Source organism: Vipera ursinii, assembly GCF_947247035.1.
Source record: "Vipera ursinii genome assembly, chromosome: Z".
Lineage (NCBI taxonomy): Eukaryota > Metazoa > Chordata > Lepidosauria > Squamata > Viperidae > Vipera > Vipera ursinii.
The window spans coordinates 29,958,577-29,980,814 of NC_139517.1; the positions used below are offsets into that span (position 1 = coordinate 29,958,577).

The 22,238-nt window shown below is 38.7% G+C and overlaps 1 protein-coding gene across 1 annotated transcript in view; it reads left to right on the top strand.

Annotated features, from left to right (window-relative positions):
• COL1A1 (collagen type I alpha 1 chain) overlaps positions 1 to 22,238 on the top strand; it is a 40,917-nt gene extending 18,679 nt beyond the window's left edge. The window contains exons 26-51 of the mRNA XM_083378968.1: positions 1,021 to 1,074; positions 1,852 to 1,905; positions 2,003 to 2,056; positions 2,401 to 2,454; positions 4,141 to 4,185; positions 4,283 to 4,381; positions 4,730 to 4,837; positions 6,164 to 6,271; positions 7,261 to 7,314; positions 7,483 to 7,536; positions 9,298 to 9,405; positions 9,501 to 9,554; positions 10,516 to 10,569; positions 11,493 to 11,654; positions 12,624 to 12,731; positions 14,274 to 14,381; positions 15,012 to 15,065; positions 15,219 to 15,326; positions 15,611 to 15,664; positions 15,963 to 16,070; positions 17,122 to 17,175; positions 17,556 to 17,663; positions 17,752 to 18,034; positions 18,740 to 18,930; positions 19,035 to 19,277; positions 20,289 to 22,238. Coding sequence (XP_083235094.1) covers positions 1,021 to 1,074; positions 1,852 to 1,905; positions 2,003 to 2,056; positions 2,401 to 2,454; positions 4,141 to 4,185; positions 4,283 to 4,381; positions 4,730 to 4,837; positions 6,164 to 6,271; positions 7,261 to 7,314; positions 7,483 to 7,536; positions 9,298 to 9,405; positions 9,501 to 9,554; positions 10,516 to 10,569; positions 11,493 to 11,654; positions 12,624 to 12,731; positions 14,274 to 14,381; positions 15,012 to 15,065; positions 15,219 to 15,326; positions 15,611 to 15,664; positions 15,963 to 16,070; positions 17,122 to 17,175; positions 17,556 to 17,663; positions 17,752 to 18,034; positions 18,740 to 18,930; positions 19,035 to 19,277; positions 20,289 to 20,435 — 2,628 coding nt within the window. The 3' untranslated portion in view covers positions 20,436 to 22,238. The remainder of the gene's footprint in view (positions 1 to 1,020; positions 1,075 to 1,851; positions 1,906 to 2,002; positions 2,057 to 2,400; positions 2,455 to 4,140; positions 4,186 to 4,282; positions 4,382 to 4,729; positions 4,838 to 6,163; positions 6,272 to 7,260; positions 7,315 to 7,482; positions 7,537 to 9,297; positions 9,406 to 9,500; positions 9,555 to 10,515; positions 10,570 to 11,492; positions 11,655 to 12,623; positions 12,732 to 14,273; positions 14,382 to 15,011; positions 15,066 to 15,218; positions 15,327 to 15,610; positions 15,665 to 15,962; positions 16,071 to 17,121; positions 17,176 to 17,555; positions 17,664 to 17,751; positions 18,035 to 18,739; positions 18,931 to 19,034; positions 19,278 to 20,288) is intronic.

A 22,238-nucleotide genomic window follows, 5' to 3' on the forward strand; every position in this document is an offset into this window, starting at 1 on the left:
TTCTAAAAAGATTACCTGCAGGGCTACCTTTGAAATAGGGGCAGCAGGTGGGTATGTAATAGCTCTGTCTAAGTGCTCTTCTGACTTTTGACATCCTGTTTCATGTCACTGAGAATATTTTCCAGATGGTTACCGTAAGAGTCAATTTCATTTCAGAATTGATTTCACGAATAATCCACATCTATATGCTATATTGACACTATTGAGCCAGTTTACCATTATTGATTACATGCCATCAGGTCATTATCAGTTGTTAGTGACCCCACATAGATAGATTTTCTCCAAGATCTTCCTGTCATTATTGGAATCTGCTATTTAATCAATTTTCTGAGATGCCTTCATGTTTTTTTTATGATTACAACTTTATATTCAGTAGCCAACTACCTGAAGTATAAATGTATTTGTTGAGAGAAGAAGCATTAACTGCACTTGAATACACTTGAAAGATTATTTCAAGATGTATTGGCTTTGGTTGGTTGTGAAAATCTCTCCAGACCGTGAATTGGAGAGAGGAAGTTGTTAATAAAACAGGGTTGTTTTTTTCTAAATGAAAACAGAATACTAGAGATATTGAGATTTTCTAAATAATAAAATATGCTGCTTGAGTCAACCCAAGAAATACACCCAGAATTATTAGTTCTATCTTTACTATAAGGTTACACTAATGGAATTTTTCAAGTTTTCTCCTCAACTTGATAGTCCAAGAAACTACAGAAGGTCCCGTCTGATATTTTTGCTGTATCCCATTCCTTCTGTGAATAGAGTTGCCTCTTATCTGGCAATTTTATAGGCTGTGACTGTTTTCTTGTATCCCAAGGTCATTCCTATGCACTATGATTGTTTGTGTGGAAGACATCCAGCTGCCTTTCAAATATATATATGCTTATGTAATACAAATTGGACCTGGGCATCCTAGATCTGCCATGGCATGGAGAAATACTAAAGAATGAAATGAAAGACATTGATTCTCTCCCTGAAATAACTCCCATTCTCCATCTATTTTTCCCCATCCTCTTCTAGGGTGAACCTGGCAAACCTGGTGAGAGAGGTGCTCCTGGACCCGCTGGGGCTGTTGTAAGTATTTTGTTCCTCACCCTCTATTATTCACTTCAGTGATTTGAATGGACATATGTACAAGGATTTGTTTACATAATTGCTAGCAATAAATAGCTGCCCAGAGGTCCTTTATATAACTGGACAGATATACACATCTTTTAAATAGATAAATTTATATCATATATACATACATACGCACATATATAGATATATAGATATACATACATAAATGTTGCCTTTGTTTGGGATCATTAGAGCAAGCTATGTAGCCTGCTACTTTTCCCCTATCTCAATGAACTAGAGTTCACATTTATGTGCTAAGCTTTCTGTACTCATTTTTACGGGTTTTTCGATCTACAGAATAGAGAGAGAGGCAAGGAATGGAGGCGTATAGTCAAGTACATGAAAAAGCAGATAACAGGTGGCCAAGAGAACATGCAGAGTATTCTCCCTTCATAAATTTGCTCACAACAATGATGCAGGGCAGGTTAGACTTATGAGAGGGACTGTCTCAAAATCATTTAATAAGTTCTGTGACTGAAGGTGGGCTAAACCCTGGGACGCCCCCTTGCCATTCCGTCACCTTGTTTACTATATCCACAATGAGATGGTTTTGCATGCAGTGCAAAATGCAGGTATATTTTTACAAAGATAAATTATCTGATCGTGTGGCAGGATCTAGAAAAGGCATTTGGTGGGAAGGTTTTTCAATCAGCAGATTTCTTATGCAAGATTTATTCTAAAAACATGGTGCTCTGCTTGTTTCAATGCTTACTCCTCCTTGGTTTCACCCAGGGCGCTCCTGGAAAAGATGGTGATGCTGGTGCTCAAGGTCCCCCAGGCCCAGCTGTAAGTATGAACTTGATTTTTCCTTCTACAGTGTTATGAATGTTTATCCCTTTTTGAATTTTATCAAGACTTGAATTTTCCTGTCTTTTCATTATAGGGTCCTGCTGGTGAAAGAGGTGAACAAGGCCCATCTGGTGCTCCTGGCTTCCAGGTGAGCAGGATTACTTTAAAAAACAAATGTGTATATTCTCTTTCTAAAAAAAAATCAAATTTGGAATGATAGGCACCAGTTAAATATTTAATAAAATTGCCTTTTATTTTATTTGAATGCTCCAATGTTCATTTATTTGCTCATTTTGTGACAAGACGAATCTACAGATTTTCAAGCTGCCAAGTTGGAAAACACTGCTGTAAAATATAAGCATGTAAAATTCATGAAGTGCTAGTGAAGTGAACCTGTTGTACTTAGTCTGTTTAATAAGCTGTATTTGATTGTCGGGCTTATCTAGTCCTACCAAAGCTAATATTTTCTTCACTTTTGACTTCTGGTTTTAGGGTCTTCCTGGTCCCAGTGGTGCCCCTGGTGAATCTGGAAAGCCTGGTGAACAAGTATGTAATGTGTTCCTTTGTACAGAAGTGTAAAGAAGGAATTGTGGGCTCTGTACATATTTGAAAGCAGGGAAAAACTAAATTAGGCCCTTGAGTTGCAGATCTCCATTTGGGAAAGGCTAGTTTGGCATCTGAACTCAGCACAAATATTCTCTAGAATAACCTTACTTTGCACACATTAATATCTGCCATTTTTCCCATTGGGACTTTCTGTGCATTTTTTTTTCAAATGGATGCATGCACCATCCAAGAATTGAAAAGCATCTACTGACATATGGAAAAACAGGCCCATATTTTTCAGCTTTAGAATTCCCAATTCATACATTCTTTTAGTAGTTGTAGAGAATTTTATTAGGTGGAGATTTACCTTCTCATCAGGGCATTATTATGACCAGTTTAGGATTTCATATTCTTTTGTTGAAACAGTTTGATTGGACAAGCCCCTTTAAGAAAAAAAACACCTTCATCTGATTCTTGCTAAGCATGCAAGACTTTCAGTAGCTTTCCAAGGTTTGGAACAGACTATTCTGGAAGATGGTGGAGTATCTTTAATTCAGTGAGGGACATTGATAACAGATTGTCACTTTTCAGGGGTAATGGATAATTATGTACTAGCAATGTTGTGAATAGGGACGCGGTGGCTCAGTGGGTTAGGATGCTGAGCTTGTCGATCAGATGGTCAGCAGTTTGGCGGGTCGAATCCCGGGTGCCGCGTAACAGAGTGAGCACCTGTTAGTTGTCCCAGCTTCTGCCAACCTAGCAGTTCGAAAGCACATTAAAAATGCAAGTAGAAAAATAGAGACCACTACGGTGGGAAGGTAACAGCGTTCCGTGCACCTTTGGCATCTAGTCATGCCGGCCACATGGCCACGGAGTTGTCCTCGGACAAACGCTGGCTCTTCGGCTTTGAAACGGAGATGAGCACCGGCCCCTAGAGTCAGAAACGACTAGCACGCATATGTGGGGGAACCTTTACCTTTACCTTTTTAATGTTGTAAATAGTGGGTTCCTACATTACTGTAATCTGAGACTAAAATCTTTCAAATTGCTTTTTTAAGAGACTGTAAATCTATTATAAGACAATGAGTGTATTCTATTTCTATATGGCATACCATAATTTCAAATGCAGATTAATACATGCACATATACCTTTTTTCTGGAGAGTTCAGTAGTGTTGAGACTTGAAATTAATAAAGTTTCCGGAGAATTTCATTTTTGCCTAGTGCATCACCAGTATGGCAGCAAAATAAACAGGATTCCGTTATTTTTTTTCTATTTTTCTGGAGAAGAAATTAGCAGCTTAGGAAAGCCATTTTTAGAATTCATCCAGAGAAATATTTATATTTCAAGTAAAACATTTTGAAGTAAATAATCTCTTGTTTACGGAAGAAGATAATGGATATTTCTTTCTTTCATAACATATCTTTATATTAGAGTTCTTATTTCCACTAGAAAAAAAAACCTACCTTCTCATATCTACTCTTCTATTTAAAGTTATCTAGAATTTCATAATTGAAAGAAGCAAAAAAACCTCTCTAAACCTGCCTCCAGACATGAGCGTGAATAACCCATTTCTTGCTGAACTGCATTCCACCTTCCACCCCATGTAAAATTAAGTACATTATCTGCCATGTATCCTCAACGGTTCTGCCTTTGAACAATATCTGCTTCTCCCTATTCTGACAGGGTCCCCATGGTGATGTTGGTGCTCCTGGTCCCTCTGGTGCAAGAGTAAGTATAAAGATTTTCTCTCTAGATTCTCATGTGTCTTTCTTTGTCCAACAACACTTCCATAAACAATTTGTAACCCACTCACTATTTCATTTAGGGCGAGAGAGGTTTCCCTGGTGAACGTGGTGCCCAAGGTCCTGCTGGTCCTCCCGGACCCCGTGGTGCCAATGGTGCTCCGGGTAATGACGGTGCTAAGGTAAAAGATTAATAAAGATTAAGATGAAAAGAGTATTTTTAAAGATAAATGAACAGACCTCAGCCTTGGATATTCAGAATGATAGATCGTATATCCAAACCCACTAAACTGCTGCATTCCTAGGAACAATATCATTTTTTTCCCCCAATATATCTTGTGGGGATCAGAATATTGTCTTAGAAACATGTGTGAAAAATAGAATTCAGAAGAGAGAAGAAAAAACAGATTATTATTATTATTTTTAAAAGAAATTCAGAATAGATAGGCACCTCTTTGTATGTGATTTCCAAACACTTGGTTCCATGCCTGATCAATGCCTTCCTTGTTGCCTTGACGATACAATTCTAGGGTGATGCTGGTGCTCCTGGAGCTCCTGGTGGTCAAGGTCCTCCCGGTCTTCAGGGTATGCCTGGTGAACGTGGTGCTGCTGGTCTGCCTGGTGCTAAGGGAGATAGAGTAAGTACATGACTGTTGAAGATTGTTATCATCAAAATGGCAGTCATCATCTTGCTATGCCTAAAAAGATGGAGAACAAACGAAAACATTCTGCCTTTTTCAAAAACGCCCACTTCTTTCCAAATATTATCTACTTTACAGCTTCGTGGATGGCTTAAGTTCTTTCAAGATTGTACCTAGAAATAATTTTGACATAGATATTCACTACCTGCCATCTTGACATAGATATTCATTACCTGTCCATCAAGCCAGTCTGATTTAAACTGTATAGTAAAATTTTGAATGAGAGTCTGGAATGATATTGAAATATCTGAATAATATTAGTTCTCTACATTATGAATTGGGATTCTTTTTATTGTAGACACAATATAACAATATAACTATCATTGAATTTACAGTCTTCTGCATTGGTGTTCCTCATCTATCTATAAGTTATGGTCCTTCTCTAATGATACCGTACAAATAAACTGCTGGGATAATCAAAAAGGCAAAGAAGAATTAATTTTATATTATCTTCCATTAACTGGCTTTCAGATATTTTCCTGAATACTGGCCAAGCCAAATTAAAAGGTTGATTGACCATTGTTGTCTTCCAGTTTGGCCTGAGGCCTTGTAGTAAGAAGTAAAATTTCAGAGGGCAAGCCAGGGTCATCATTTTTATATTTAGCTTTCAAGATATATTAGACAAAATTCCTAACATCAAGGCTGATGTGAAATGTTCATATTTCAAGATCTCAAATGTGAAAGATCACACATCAGCAGCAGCAGGATCCTCTTATATATGAAATATATTGAAAAATATGTTGAGAAAGATGTTGAGAAAGAGTGCAGAGAACAGCAACAAAGATGATGAGGGGACTGGAAGCTAAAACAGGCGAAGAACAGTTACGGGAATTGGGTATGTCTAGTTTAATGAAGAGAAGAACTAGGGGTGACATGATAGCAGTGTTCCAATATCTCAGGGGTTGCCACAAAGAACAGGGAGTCAAGCTATTCTCCAAAGCATCTGAAGGTCAAGAAGAAATGGATGGAAACTAATAAAGGAAAGAACTAACTTAGAACTAAGGAGAAATTTCCTGACAATTAGAATATTTAATCAGTGGAACGACTTGCCTCCAGAAGTTGAGCCTCCATTAGTGGAGGTTTTAAGGAGTGATTGGACAACCATTTGAAACCATTTGAAATGGTATGGGGTATTCTTCTTGAGCAGGATTGGACTACAAGACTCCAAGGTCCCTTCCAACTCTGTTAGTCTGTTATCGTTTCCTTGTGCCGTTCTGATCTTTTCAGTATTGATAATCTTATTTTGTCTTTCCTTTTTCCTAGGGTGACCCAGGTCCCAAAGGCACTGATGGTTCCCCTGGCAAAGATGGACCTAGAGGATTGACTGGACCCATTGGCCCACCTGGACCATCTGGTGCTCCTGGTGAAAAGGCAAATATTTCACCAATTTGTTCTCCCAAAATTCCTATGATTTATGGCCATTGGAAATTATGCCACGCGTTTTACTTAATATTTTATATTCCCTGGCATTTACACAGATCTGTGCCTGAATTAGGAACTAGCTGCCATTCTCAAGTCAAACTTGGATTGTCATTCTTTTACAAAGCATCAGGGAAAGCAAAATGGCATAAATGAAAAGATAAGCCAACATGCAAATATCTATCTAGGACAAACTGCCTCAAAGACTTTTTGTGGGAAGTTGTGGATTTTAAGAAAATCCTCTGCTTAATTTTATTGTTTTTACAATGCTAGAAACTAAATCAGTAGGATGCTCAATGGTTTCATTTATTTCAAGCAATGCGATTCAATGTGCATTTTCTATTTTAATACACAGACTAGAATTCAGTTATTCTTTGGATATTACACTTCTCCATATTTTATGATGCAGTTCCTGGCTTATAAAACATATTTTTTATGAAAATGCATTAAAATAATGAATATTTTACAATTAAATGAATTAATTATTAATGCATTATATTAATGAAGAAAATGCCATTTAATATAGATTTTAAAACAGCATAATTAATATGCAAATAGTTTGAAGTATACTTATAAATGAACATAGACTAGAAACTGGCTAACCCACCCACCCAAAAGATATGGTCAGTTTTCCCACATCCCTTCTCTCTCTCTTGATACCTGTTAACCACTGTTGTGTTTTTTCAGCTTAATAGTCACAAATAACAAGTCCGTATTTTTATTAGTGAAAATCTGGTTAGAAATGAAGGCATTTTGTCCCTTTTTTTTAACTTTCATGTAACTAGGAAAGGAAGCATTGGTGACTTTTATCCAACCAGTGGGTAGTACCTAATGTAAGGCTGACTTATCAAAAAGAAATTGTTCTTATAGTACATTATTAATGCATAGGACACTATTACTCGGTCTGGTGCTTAACCTCGTCTCTTTTTCATTTTGCTCAGGGTGAAGGTGGCCCCTCTGGTCCTGCTGGCCCCACTGGTGCACGTGGTGCTCCTGTAAGTAATTTACCATCCTAGGTTTGTTTGTTTTTTATTTTGCCTTGAGAAATTTAGTCTATACAGTTGTATACAGAGCCGTATAGCTCTTATCCATTCTCTTTCTTGCTAATTTGGCATTTCTTTCATTCATCATGACATTTTCTGTCTTACTCTTGCCCTTCCCAGGGAGACCGTGGTGAGCCTGGTCCTGCTGGCCCTGCTGGATTTGCTGGCCCCCCTGTAAGTATGATGGAAAAATCTCTTCTACTTCTCAGAAACCCTATTAAAATGCTTGCCTCGTCTTACAGCTACAATGAGATGAAGGTGGCTTACTGGCTTTCTTCACACAATATGCTTATCCTTAGAATTGTAGCAGATGCATTTATGTGTTTGACTTGATTGGGCGTTTTCTGTAGTTTAGCTTATTATGTGAATCCAGCCCATTAGACAAATGTGTGATCTGGTATTAACCAAGACTCTGGATTAATTTAGTAATCAATTTACTGTGTTCTATTGTTGTAGGAGCATAGCAAGTGAACCAAAAAAACATCCATAGATTACCAGCAAATGACCTTTGGTAGGAAAAGAAAGTTGAACAAATCAATTCCAGAGTTAGGATCATAGTCAATTTGTCCTTACCCATAACCTAATTACAGTGATTAGATAGATATACACGAATACAAATAAGTTTTCCAATAAATGTTTGATATTCTGAACCATTTTGGGACTCACACAAACCAATAGAGGTCCAGAGAGCAAGTCACTGTATCCCGCTGAATTTATGTTAAGAATATTTTTCAGAAGCAAATTATCTGGACTATAATAGAGAGTTGTCATAGAACCAGTTCAGATGAGATCCCCAGAACATTAGACAAGTTATTTTTGTTGCAAGTTGTGCATCTGAAATTTTTTGTTCTACCAACTCTGTGAAGTTGATTGGAAAGACAGATTATTAAAGCCTCCAAGCATTCAGTGAGCTAGTTACTGAAAGTTAAAGGTTTAACAAGCAATTATGTTTATAACAACAAAAATATAATGTCAGACGTCCTTGCCACATCCCTGGCTCCAACAAGAAACAAGATGTTGAGTTCACAGGTGGTCGGTTTATTCACAGAAACAGCAAACAAAGTTAGCGCTGGGAGCAATCGCCTCCCAGTGCCCTACATATACGCCTCCCGACTGGCCCCACCCCCCACCCACCTAACCAGCATCCGGCGTGAGCGCCGGTAAGAGCAGCCAGGCAAGGATGCGATGCAAGCTTCCGGCTCCCTGCTGCTTCTCCATGCCGATCAGCTGTTCGGCGGGACGGCCGCAGAGCCGACGGCTGTGCTCCGCAGGGTTCCCCTTCCAACATCCAGGTAACGGGGGAGGGAAAGGGCTGTCGCTGCAATTTCTGTTGCTGGCCTCATCCGCTGCATCCGGATGCCTCCAGCCGCTGGTCTTGTCCCCCTCACCCTCCCATTAGTGTCAAGCCCAGAGAGGCTTGACATATATATCTGCAAGCAAATTTCTTAAAACTTACCAAACCCCCATCCTTAGCCTTCTACATTACCTTTCCCTGGTTGATCATCCATGGAAAATCCAAAAAACTGTGTAGAGTGGTACCTCATTGTTAACTGGTTCCGGGAGGCAGGATAAGTACCAAAAATGATAAGTACCAAACAATTTTCCCCATGAGGAATAATGTAGTAAGTCACAAGGCAGCTGACCTCAACAAGTTCTAGTTTGTTCACTGAGTACCAAATAAACGATGAATACTGGGATAAAACTTTCACATCAAAACGCATTAAGTAACAAAAATCTGATGAGTTTCAAAGCAGCTGAGTACCAATGTACCAATGTGACAGGAAATTAGAAGTTCATTCAAGGATTGGTTTAGTTAGTTATATTTGAAAAATTGCACAGAAAGGTAGAAATTAAATCTGATAGAATCCATACACATTCGTGTCTCTGTCCCCATCTCCCTGATCTTCACCATCTGTGTTGTTTGCACTCCAATAGGGTACTGATGGACAACCAGGTGCTAAAGGTGAGCCCGGTGATGCTGGTGCTAAAGGTGATGCTGGTCCTCCTGGTCCCTCTGGAGCTACTGGCCCTGCTGGCCCTGCTGTAAGTTCTCCTTCACTGCTCCCCACTCCCTTCCATGAAAATTTGCCCTTCTCTCAGCCTTTAGTTTCATGCTAACCTCTCCCTATTGATTCCAGGGTCCTGTTGGTGCTCCTGGCCCTAAAGGTGCTCGTGGAAATGCTGGTCCCCCTGTGAGTATGTTTTTCCCCCCCTACATTATTAAATCAGATGCTACATTATAAAATTGTAGTTCGTTAAGAATTCAAAATATTGTTCCTACTTTCAAAGGATGCATAATTCGGTCTCCAGCAAAGGAGAATATTTGTAGCTCAGGATTGAAATGAGGGGTCCTTGGCGCTCTCTGAGCTTGCTTGTTTCCTTGCAGACGTTTCATTAACCAAACTTGGTAACATCATTAGCGCTAGAATTCAACCTGCAAAATATGAGTTTATTTTTTTTTAAAAAAAAAATCTGATTTCTATTCTTTATTTTCCTAAATTAATTTAGGAAATTAATAAAATTTTCAGCACTTACAAAGTGCTGAGATAACTTTAACAGCCTTTAATTTACGCTAAGTAGTTGAGCTCTTATTTGGCTAGTATATTTGGGATTTTCAATTAGCAGTTCAGAAATGCATCAGAAATAAAAGCATCTCCATGTAAATAAGAAACAGTAGTATATATATATATATTAATTCCATTTATATCCCGCCCTTCTCCGAAGACTCAGGGCGGCTTACAAGCTTAGCAGTAGCCTTCATTCTATGTATATGCCTGCTTGTTAGGGCTTTCACACACACCCCAAGCGGCATTATTACAAAGTCAGCTTAATTGCCCCCAACAATCTGGGTCCTCATTTTACCTACCTGGGAAGGATGGAAGGCTGAGTCAACCTTGAGCCTGGTGGGATGCGAACCTGCACTAATTGCAGGCAGCTGGTGTTACTTAAGGAGGCATTAGCCCACTGCGCCACCAAGGCTTAGACAAGGTGTTAAAAGGTCTGAGAGAGCTTTTCATACTAGCTTTCACATTTTTGAATCAGAGCAAACCCCTTTAAACAATTGCAAAATTCACTAGAATCGTATACAGTGAACTTGTGTTAGGGTTCTTTTGTAGGAAAAGATAATTGAAAATGGAATATTTATTTTTATAGGGTGCTACTGGATTCCCTGGAGCTGCTGGAAGAGTTGGACCTCCTGGCCCATCTGTAAGTAACCATATAGTTTGCCATTTTTGGCAATAAATTGGGGGAGAAAATCCTCAAAACTTCAGGGTGAAATAATTCACAAGAAGAATTTTTGCCCCCTTTGGCAAACAAGCACCATAACATTAATTATAAAGAGGAAGTGTTACCAATGTGAAAAAAGGCAGAAGAAATTCAGGTCTTAATATGCAATCTGTTAAATGCAAATTAATTTTCCTTTGTCTCATTCTTGAGACCAAAAATCTATTAATTTAAATGAGTATTCCACCTAATGTTTGACTCTGAACTGGAAGCTTTAAAATATTCTACTTACAAATAGGCTTTGCACCCATTTTTTAATAAATTGTTGACTGGAAGAGGTCAATACAAAAATTAAAACATCTGTAATGGGATGCAGCTTACTGTTTCAGTGTTAATGGATATTTTGCAGATATTTCAGTTCAGAAATACAGAGTAAAATGAAGGAATGAACAGGAAAAGTATGTCAGGATATATATAATAGCGATACAATGGGTATACCTTATTTCCCAAGGAATTCTGGGAGCTGTTGTTAGAGAAGAAAGGTTAAAATTGCTAAGAGGAAAATATCAAACCCCTCACCATGGAATCCTCAAATTTCATTGAATCAATGCCTGTCAAATGAAAATCTGGATTTTTTTCCAACACACCTCTTGTTCAGAATGTGGTTAGTCAGTTACCTTGAATGGGCCCTAAGAAACATACAACTAAAATGATTAGCCAATGGAAGAGAAAATTTTGCTCATCCAGAGTGATGTGTCTGATTTGAAGCATAATTGCATCCTCATCTGTAGAGCCCCTCATTTAATGAAGATTTATTTATATAAAAGAAATTGTTTTGCAACTCAGCCTTTTGGCTAGATGTTGCTGTGACTGATAGGCCTGTTGCCTTTCTTTTTTTCCCAAAGGGCAACGTTGGTCTTCCCGGCCCACCTGGCCCTAGTGGAAAGGAAGGAAGCAAAGGACCCCGTGGTGAGACTGGACCTGCTGGGCGCCCTGGTGAAGCCGGACCTGCTGGCCCACCTGGACCCTCTGGTGAGAAGGGATCTCCTGGTTCTGATGGACCTCCTGTAAGTAAATCTTAAAATCACTTCTCTTAAATGAAGTATATGAGCTAAGTTGGATATCTTCTTGAGAAGTCTCCCTATTACATCTAGCAATAACCTTTTGAAAACAAATTTGTCTTAATAACTGATATTTAAAGGTATCGTTCCCTGGTGGCAGTGTTATAGTATACCTTTTCATGCAACTATCACCCATGACCATTTTCATGACAATTGGTAATATCTGTAGAGTTCTGCATCTTTTTTTCTGGGCAAAGGATGCTCCTTGTCATAAGAAACCATGTATTCACTGGATCAGGCTTCCCCAGTCTCAGCATCCTGGAGATGTCCCAGAAGTCTTAACATAACAGCCATCTTAACAACAGCCAGTTCTGGAAATCAAACTATGCACAATTGGGGACCCCCAAATTGGAAAAGCTATTCAAATTAGTTACATTTTAATTACCATTTTTTTAAAAAAAATGTTTTCCTCTCTTTGCATAGTTATATTTACTAGTTTATTTGTTTGCTTATGTTGTTTTGAATAAAAAAGCATGACACATAAAAAATTCAGTAGTAAAAGAGACTCTCTTCTGTAGGGAAGTTCACTTTTAGCCATCAAGAGGATGGGAACTCCTGTTTAGGAAGGATATAGGTTGGAACACTGGGAAAGAATGATATTGCTTGCAACGTTAAAAAGTATCAGGATATCCACTAGGTTTTCTCTTTCATGTAAACCCTCCAAGATTCTTGTATCCAGTCATAAAAGGGACAACAAGCTGCTTGCTGCTTAATTATTGAGGTCTAGTTCCATCACTTTCCCTAAATTAATATCCAATGGTGATGTTAACTAAAGACGAGAACATGTGCAGTCTATAAATCATTGACGAATCAAGGTGGGGAAATCTGGTAGAGCATACTACACGTAAGGGGGGGGGGAAAAACCCACTAAACCTATGTCTTTTTTTCTAAAATCTGCATTATTTTGTTTTATAGGGTGCACCTGGTACTCCTGGCCCACAAGGTATTGCTGGACAACGTGGTGTAGTTGGTCTTCCTGGACAAAGAGGAGAAAGAGGATTCCCTGGACTTCCTGGTCCTAGTGTGAGTACTTCTCTTCAGTTCAGTCATCTGAAGTTTTCAGAAATGTAATATAGATCCATTTTTATTCTTTAGCTTTAAGAGATAAACTTTGATCTCCAGGAAAGAAGGAGAGTACTGGGGAAAAAAAATCTGAGATCTCCTAGGAGAGTTCACAAATATAGATGAGGGACCAAAGAAAAAATTAACTTGATTTTTCTTCAGACCAATAAATCTATAAATATGAGCAAAGTCAATGAAGGTTTCCTTTTGTTTAGATGTTGTTTCTTCAAAAATACTGTGCTAAACGTGTATGTATGAAAAACACAATTGATATGCAGCGTATAGTTCCAAGGAGCAGTGATGAGGGTTCCAACTGAATTCTCAAAGAAAGAGTGTTTTTAATCCAGTTCCTGTTTTTAATCCAGTTTCTGTTTTAATCCAGTTCCTGGTTTTTTGCACATTCTTGTCATGCCCAATAGCAATGGGCTTGATTTGTTTGGTTCCCCATTTGCGATAGAATTAGTGTGCATTGCTGCAGAGATAAGTTGTGTTTTCTACTAATGGTAGATTTTCCTCCATTCAGAGGCTGTACTAAAAAGAGTTGTAGCAGTATTACCTGAAGGAGCAATATAGTTTCAAAATTTCACACAGGGCAAAGCATCACTCAGTACTTTCACTAATCACAACTCTATACTTACTTGTTCAACCATGAAGCCCAATTAACAGTCTTTCCTTTTCCTCCAGCTACAAGTTGGACTTCTCAAGTTTCAAAACATTTTTTCTCATAAGAGGCCTGTTGCTGCTAACAAAACATAGCATGTTGTAAACTCACAGCCTGGCTAATTGTCCAGTCATGTATTTATCTCAGTCATGTTGCTAGCCCATCAAAATAGGTTTGATGGAAGTTCTGGGTTTTAAAGCCCTTGTTCCTTGTTGAGAGGCCAGTCTTTTCTGAGAAATATATACTTCACAAATTCCTGGAATTCCATTTTAAATAATAAGTTACAGTAACATAAAAGGACTCTTCAGCTGCAGAAAAAGCAGCTGGAATTAATTTTGGGAGATATTTGCTTGCAAAAATTCTGACTCGGTCAGAGATGATTTTTTTCCCCTGTCATGAATGCACCCTGATTTAGAATTTAGGTAAGGTGAGCAATCTTGCCTTGCATTAATCTAAAGCTCAAGCATCTTTCCCACAGCTGGTTGTTCCAATAGGCAGTGAGATTTTTGCTTGATCAGTTTCGGCTTGCCATGAAAAAGCAGCAAATGCTTAACTATTTACCGTAATATACTAGGAGAGAAAAGAAATATCCACGATCAAGTCAGCTGGCTGACTATGCATTTTGATTTAAGTACTGGTAATTCCAAATCAGGCAGCAAAATGTTGTACCTTACAGTGTATCTTATGCCTTGAATTTTGAACAGATCCTTTTATTGGTACTTTCCCAGATACTGAGTACTAGAGAATATCACCCGTAATCTAAAATATTTGATTCTCCTTTCTGTCTTTGGAACAGCAGTTCTTGTGAGTCATAGCATTGCATTCTCTTTTGCTATCCATAGGGTGAGCCTGGCAAACAAGGTCCATCTGGTTCCCCTGGTGAACGTGGTCCTCCTGGCCCAGTTGGACCCCCCGGATTGGCTGGACCCCCTGGTGAAGCTGGACGTGAGGTGTGTGTTCGTTTTTCTAGAAGAGTTTGATGCTTCCAACGCTCCTCACCATTTTCATTCCTTTGAGGAAGTTTATTCTCATCAAACTTGCTACTATTAATTTCAAAACTAGAAGTCCGTAGCTTCACCATCCCTTAGAGGTAGAACACATGTTCAGTGTCATACAGGATGTCCCCAGTTCAATTCTTAAACTCTCTAGTTAAAAGAGCAGTAAGAATTTCATGAATGATCTGCGTTTGAGACCTCAGAGAGCTTTAAAGTATTAGACAGGCAGAGGCTAAATTAACCAGTGGTTGGATTCAGAACAAGGGAGCTTCAGGAAAAGACAACGATTAGATATATGAAAGGACGATGACTAGAAGATATATGAAAATCTTGAATGCAGTTTTTAGCTGCAAGTATCCCTTGGAGGGATACTCTCACTAAACATCCTAAGTAATATCCCAAGGTTTGCCTCGGGATACAGCCATTTCATAGAGTCATGCATTCAAATTAAATACTTCATCGGAGAGCCTGGAATTCTTTGTCAGGGCAGGATTCTAAATTCTCTCTTGCGCTCAAGTTCAAATCTGACTTTTCTTGATTGTGCCGTCTTGTTTAATCTGTCTCCCTTTCTTTCTTGGTTCACAGGGTGCTCCCGGTGCTGAAGGTGCCCCTGGACGTGACGGTGCTGCTGGTCCCAAGGTGAGTTGTTAGTATTTGCATGAATCACACACCAGGCATCAAGGAACTTACCAATGCTAAAAGATAACCGTATTCAAATAACTCATATTCAAATCATATTTGAAATAAGGGCTGACTTCACACTGATTTTCTCCCTTTGCCTTTCCCAAATAGGGTGATCGTGGTGAGAGTGGCCCAGCTGGTGCTCCTGGTGCTCCTGGTGCCCCTGGTGCCCCTGGCCCTGTTGGCCCTGCTGGCAAGAACGGAGAGCGTGGCGAGAGTGTAAGCGACATTTTTTCCCATTCTTTTCTTATTGATAAAATGTCATTGATTCTTCTCTAAATGTCCAGTTAGACTCATAATTGTGGAAACAAAAGAGAAATTGAAGCTCCTGTCCCATTAAAAAAAAGATTTGCTCCTTGTAAAGTAAAATATAATTCAATTTCAGACTTCTTCTTGCTTGAAAAGATACAGTCCCATACAATGACTGATTTCTCAAGGAAATGAATAGCAAGTGGAGATACTTAATTAATGATGTGAACGTTTTCTTCTCTTCTTTTCTCCAGGGTCCCGCTGGCCCTGCTGGTCCCGCTGGTCCTGCTGGTGCTCGTGGTCCTGCTGTAAGTTGGAGTTTCAAAATATTTATTTTTTCTCGAAAGAAAACCACATAATTTAAAAGTTATTCTGGTTGTTATGTTAGATGTTTTTCCAAGAGTCTTGCCATTGCACAGCACTGAATGAATGCAGTTGACTTTGTTGTTGTCCACATACAGTATATGCTGTTTTTGCCTTAGGGTAATACGACAGCAAACAATATTTTCAGTATCGAAAATGTCTACACGCAGAAATGCCATCAATAGGTTTTGCTTTGTTTGTTAAAGACAGATTTGTAAAACTTTTCTTCTGGTCTATTCCCAGGGCCCACAAGGTGCTCGTGGTGACAAGGGTGAGACTGGTGAACAAGGTGAAAGAGGCATGAAGGGACACAGAGGATTCTCTGGTCTTCAGGGTCCCCCTGGCCCCCCTGTGAGTACCTATAAGTGACCAAGAATAAGATTCAACTCTTTCTTTTTTAGCTCTAGTTGGTTAAAAAAGTGGGAGGCATATATCATGGGTTTTATGTTAGTCCATCACATTAGTCAATTCCCATGTCCGTCCCATTGTCTTAAAATTTCAGATATGAATTCATGTGTAATTTATTACAATGTAGACTTTTTTTTTAAAAAAAACCCTCAGATTTTGTAGTTGTTCAAGCTCACAGTTTAGAAAAGAATATTCCAATTCAAACAAATTTCATGATCCCAATATTTTTTTAAAGGAGTTTAACGATGCTGTAGTTTGTAGAAAATGATTAAATAGAACCTCCAATGTTTAGAATGTAGACAGGTTTTTGAGCACAGGCAGGTCAGAATGCACGTTCTCAACTGAGCTGCATTTGTACTGTACAAAAATTGCAATTTCTTTCTAAATGGAAATGCTGCCTTTGAAATCTGGTATTTTGAACAATACCAGAACTATCTGTCCTCATCAACTATTTTTTCTTTATAAATCAATTTACAAATCAATAAATTCAAATTTACCACTTTGAAGTCAATGCCAATAGGAGACCAGTATAATGCAGTAGAACTCAAAATGTGTTGCATATTGTGTTTTCTCATAATAATAGACACTGGTTTGAGGCCACCCAATTAGCAGAGAAATACAGACTTTTAATAACATCAACATTTGGTTAATATTCTCCCTTTGTGCAGAAAAGTATTCCTCCATAGTGTGGTATCTTCAAGCATTTAGGTGATCACAAAAGACTGTATACAGACAAATAGATGTGTATTTGTGCATTGCCTATGTATTGATCCCCTGCCAGGGCCCATGAGAGAAGTCATTTGCCAGAGAGTGAGAAATATTATGGGCAATCAAGAAGCCTAGCATTTCATCTTAAATGTTATAAGGCGCATTTCACTGATTTTCTTATCCATTGTTAATGTCCAGACTTTGGCTTTCTCACTTGTCGTTGTATTAAGATAATCAGTTATCCATCCAGATGATTTGGTAATTGACAGTTTCTTTTCTTGGCTAGGGCTCTTCTGGTGAACAAGGTCCCTCTGGTGCTTCTGGCCCTGCTGGTCCAAGAGTAAGTATGAATATTCTGTAACATTATCTGGTGTGTTATAACCATCCAGGATGAATAAGAGAATTCTGAGAATGGCCTAAAATCTCTTAAATCCGATCCTGGAAAGAATGAATTATTGCAAGATCAGGAGGACATAAAACTCTAGTAGCGCCACTTGAGAAAGAAAAATGAGGCTGTAATTTTGTTGAGACAAATATCACAATTGTATTTCTATGGTGAATTAGATGCTAATGCTCAGAAAACATATATTATTTCAGAAGAAGAGAGAGGCATCATATTATAAAATGAGACTTAGATGTGTCAAGCTGGCTGTGTCTTATTTTTGCTCTTTTGCTTTTCCATCTTGTGTTAAATAATAATGTATCTTCTCTTCTTGACAGGGTCCCCCTGGATCTGCTGGTTCCCCTGGCAAAGATGGTCTAAATGGTCTCCCTGGTCCCATTGGCCCACCTGGACCTCGTGGTCGTACTGGTGATGCTGGCCCTGCTGTATGTCATATTTCTAGAAATATCATAACTGAGCTACAATAAGTTGAAAAGATTTTTGACTTCAATTCTTCTCATATTCTTCCTGCAGGGTCCTCCTGGACCTCCTGGACCACCTGGTCCCCCAGGCCCACCTAGCGGTGGCTTTGACTTCAGCTTCCTGCCCCAACCTCCTCAAGAGAAAGCTCATGATGGTGGCCGCTACTACAGAGCTGATGATGCTAATGTAATGCGTGACCGTGACCTGGAAGTTGACACTACCCTCAAGAGCCTATCTCTCCAGATTGAGAACATCCGTAGCCCTGAAGGAACCCGTAAAAACCCAGCCCGTAGTTGCCGTGACCTGAAGATGTGCCATGGAGAATGGAAGAGTGGTAAGTGCAGGGCAAATCGTAACTGAGCTTCTAGAACAGTATTTTCTGCTATGAATGATCCTTGTATCTGAACATGTTGTCTTTTGCTGTCAGAATTGCTGTTTTTTTTCTTTTTGCACTGCTGATCTTTTTCTTGCATGCTTTCATTAACTGTTTCATTATTCACAACATAGCTATTGATTCAGCAGGGATCAGGAAGAAATTATTTCCTTGAACAGACTATTCAGAGCTTTCACAGAAATATTAATTCTATTAAGATTTTCTTTCTGCAGGGTATGATCTGCATTTGTCTTAGTGCGATTCTCTTTCCAAGAGAGTCACAACAAATTAACAGCTGTGGCCTGTTCCAACTCTTAAAAGAGAAGTAACTTCAGTTAGACTCGTTCTTCTGTCAATTAGTAATAGTGGAAAGTGATGCAATAGCATCTACCTTTGTTGCACAGGGTCATACACCTGCCAATAATCCTTAGACCCATTATTTGTACAGAAGATATCCCCACCACTACCACTACCACCTGTTGCATATATTTTAGGAGATGGAGAGGCCACTTGGACAGTTTTTGAGAACAAAGAACCTATAGCATGAGAAGATGCTATAGAAAAGAAGGGACAGTCCACTTTAAAGGATGAAATAAATAATGAGAATTGTTTCCCTTCCAAGATCATTGTCTGTCAAATTAGTCATTTATTTTCCCCCATAAATAGGCATGTACTGGATTGACCCCAACCAAGGGTGCACTCTGGATGCCATCCAGGTCTACTGTAATATGGAGACTGGAGAGAGCTGCATCTACCCAACTCAGGCCACTATTGCACCGAAGAACTGGTACATCAGCAAGAACCCTAAGGAGAAGAAACATGTCTGGTTTGGAGAGACTATGACCGATGGCTTCCAGGTGAGACAGGAAAGATTAAGCAACAAGTTGTTTCTGGGTGTCACTGAAGGATTTTTACAGGAGATGAGGTACATGCTATTTCACTTTTTCTTTTCTTTTGGTAGTTTGAATATGGCAGTGAAGGATCTAACCCAGCTGATGTTGCCATCCAACTGACCTTCTTGCGCCTGATGTCCACTGAGGCTTCCCAGAACATCACCTACCACTGCAAGAACAGTATAGCTTACATGGACCAAGAGACTGGAAACCTGAAGAAGTCTCTGCTCCTCCAGGGCTCCAATGAGATTGAGCTGAGAGGAGAGGGCAACAGCCGTTTCACCTATTCAGTCATTGAGGACGGCTGCACGGTGAGTCTTCAGGTCTTTTAGATGGGGCAGGTGGCCTGCAGCAAATCACAGGGACATCACCTGCTTTTTGAAATTGTCCTAGACATAGGCAGAAATATTTGAATATGCTATATTCTGCTGCATGTGTGGGAAGGCCATTCTTTTCCCTCTCTCTACATCAAAACTTTTTCCCATGTTCTGAATCTGGGATTAATACCAGGAAGATTTTAAGAATTAAGAGGCAGCAAATAAGTAGCAACCAAGTCAAAGGCTGGAAAATAATGACTCTCTTCTGAACAACAACAACAGAAAAAAGAAGGCTGATTTGCCAGTCCAATTAATTCAATAAGTATGAAGAACTATATCTCTGTACCCATTAGTGTGGATACTTGAGTACAATAAAGTAGATAATAATAATAATAAAAAAAACATCAGTCCATTCAGTGTTGGAGGCCCCTGAACCATTAAGAGATCCTGTTCTGCAAATTAATGGTTGTTCCTTGATATAATAGTAGCACCTTTAACTTTCTACCAAATTCTAGTGTTGGGTTCAGGCTGAGGATCATAATCTTATGTATCTGATGTTCCTAATTTTCAAGATAATTTTTAAAGAGCCAGTTTGGTCTAGTAGTTAATGCATCAGGCTAGAAACCAGGGGATCGTGAGTTTTCATCCCACCTTAGGCATTAAAGCCAGTTGGTGACTTTAGTACCAGTCACTGTCTCTCTACTCAACACACCTCACAGGGTTGTTATGGTGGGGAAAATAGGAGGAAGAAGGAGTATTGAGTATATTTGCCACCTTGGGTTATTTATAAAAAAATAATAAATTTGAGATAAATAAAGATCTGTCCTCCATTTGGATTTTTGCCGAATAGCAAAATGTCCATACTTGTAGCTCTTGACTAAGATTCTCAGGAGTGGGAGCTGCTTTGCACTTGAAATCGGGATGAAGCACAGGTGCCTTGATGACAATCTTTTTACTACATCAAGAAACATTTGTAATTTCTTACCATTTTCATTTCCTTTACAGAGTCACACCAACACTTGGGGAAAGACAGTCATTGAATACAAGACAACAAAAACTTCCCGGTTGCCCATCATTGATGTGGCTCCCATGGACGTTGGTGCTCCAGACCAGGAATTCGGCTTTGACATTGGATCAGCCTGCTTCTTGTAAACCCCAAAGGAAACCTGACAGTTTTAAAAATAAAATAAAAAACAGCCAAAAAAGAAGGAAATTTCACATGGACTTGAATTTGTGTCTTTTTCTATCCATCATCTCTAAAACTATTTTCGTTTCCGTTTAAAAAAAAACAAAAAAAGCATTAAACCAAAAAAAATAAAAATAAATGACTTTTGAAAAAATAATTAAGGAAGTGCATCCACTTGCTTGACTTTTTTTTTTTAAATTAGAGTCACCGAAGACAGAATGGCTTGATTTTACCTTCTGCATTTTTAAAATCATGTAATATCTTGGGATCACAATTTGCACATTCCAAATAAATATAGACAAAATACCCTACAAAATGATAAAAAATCAGTACCAACTAAGGAACACCTGAATATTAACTACAATTCTTGGGGGGACGGGAATCTGTTGCTTCCAAAGCAACAAAAAAAACAACAATGCTAAACTAGTCTTACAGCCTGCCCGTAACATCTTCCTAATTATTGTAAACTTACCCTTTAACCTGGAAGTAAAAAAGACCTCAAAATTTCCTTACAGGCCATCTTTCTCTGCTGGCAATTTTACATTTTTTAATCTGTTTTTATACAGAACAATACCATAGAAAAGATTATTCTTTCAGCCATTGTAAGTGGGTATTTTTTTCCTGTTTTGTTCAGCCGGCAATAGAAAGTAATTGAACTGCTTCTAAATATAGGTGTGGCAATGAGTGGTTTTCAACACAAATACAAATTTGGCCAAGTGTTAACAGCTAATAATGCTGGTATACCTGCAAAAAAAAGTTGGAGGTTATTTTTTAAAAAAAGCAGAACAAGTGGAGAAAAATGGTTTAAGAGCTACAAATATGTTGTCGGTGAACAAGTAAAGAAAAATAAATGGCTAATACAAAAAGCAGAGAAAAATGTAATGTTAAATGTATATTATTATTGTAATGGACAGCTACCTCACAATTGTGATTTCCAAGTTCTTTGTGGGAGTTTTGGAGTGTTTTTTTTCCTTTCAATGCCATCACCAGGCTGAGGGGGAGGAGGGAAGAAGGCAGGGTTCCAAGTTTAGCAAAAGGTGCTAACTGTGTCTATTTTATTTTATTTTGTTAGCCTGCTATGTTAATAATGTCCAGGTCCCATGGAATTATTTTTGAAGTGGTGAAACTTAAAATAACTTTTGCTCCAAGCAAATTCTGTTGCTAAGAGCAGCCTGTTTGGTGCTATAGAAATAAAGGTATTAGAAGACAGAAGGGAGTAGAATTACTTGCCCAAAGATACTTGTGAATTCTCAAACGGTGCTAATTTTCTTAACAAGCGGGGGGGGGAGAAAACCCCAGGATGACCAATAATAATAATAATTAAACATTGCTGCAAGGGATCAAGGTCTGAAAATTTTCAGTTGTTGTCTTGTAAAGCAGGTGGATTCCTATTTGGCTTGCCTTTTTTCACCTCCATCCAGGTCTTCTCCATCACCATCCCTCTTCTTTTTTTTCTCCCCTTCTTTTTTTTTACCCCCCCCCCAGCAAATTCTTGTGCTGACTCTTCTTGCTCTTCAATGGTCCTCACTCATTGCTAAAAACACAACCTTTTCCTTCCTTCTACCTCTTCTTTGCTCTCAATCTCTGTCATCTTAATTCATCTTTTTTTTCCAGTGGGTTCAAGTTCAAGCAAATCCATTCTTCTCTGTAACAAGAGGCAGATGTTCTAGGGAGTATGACCGACCAAAGATTCTGTACCTATTTTGTATATGTATAATAATTTGAGATGTTTTTAATTATTTTGACTGCTGAAATAAAGCATGTGAAAT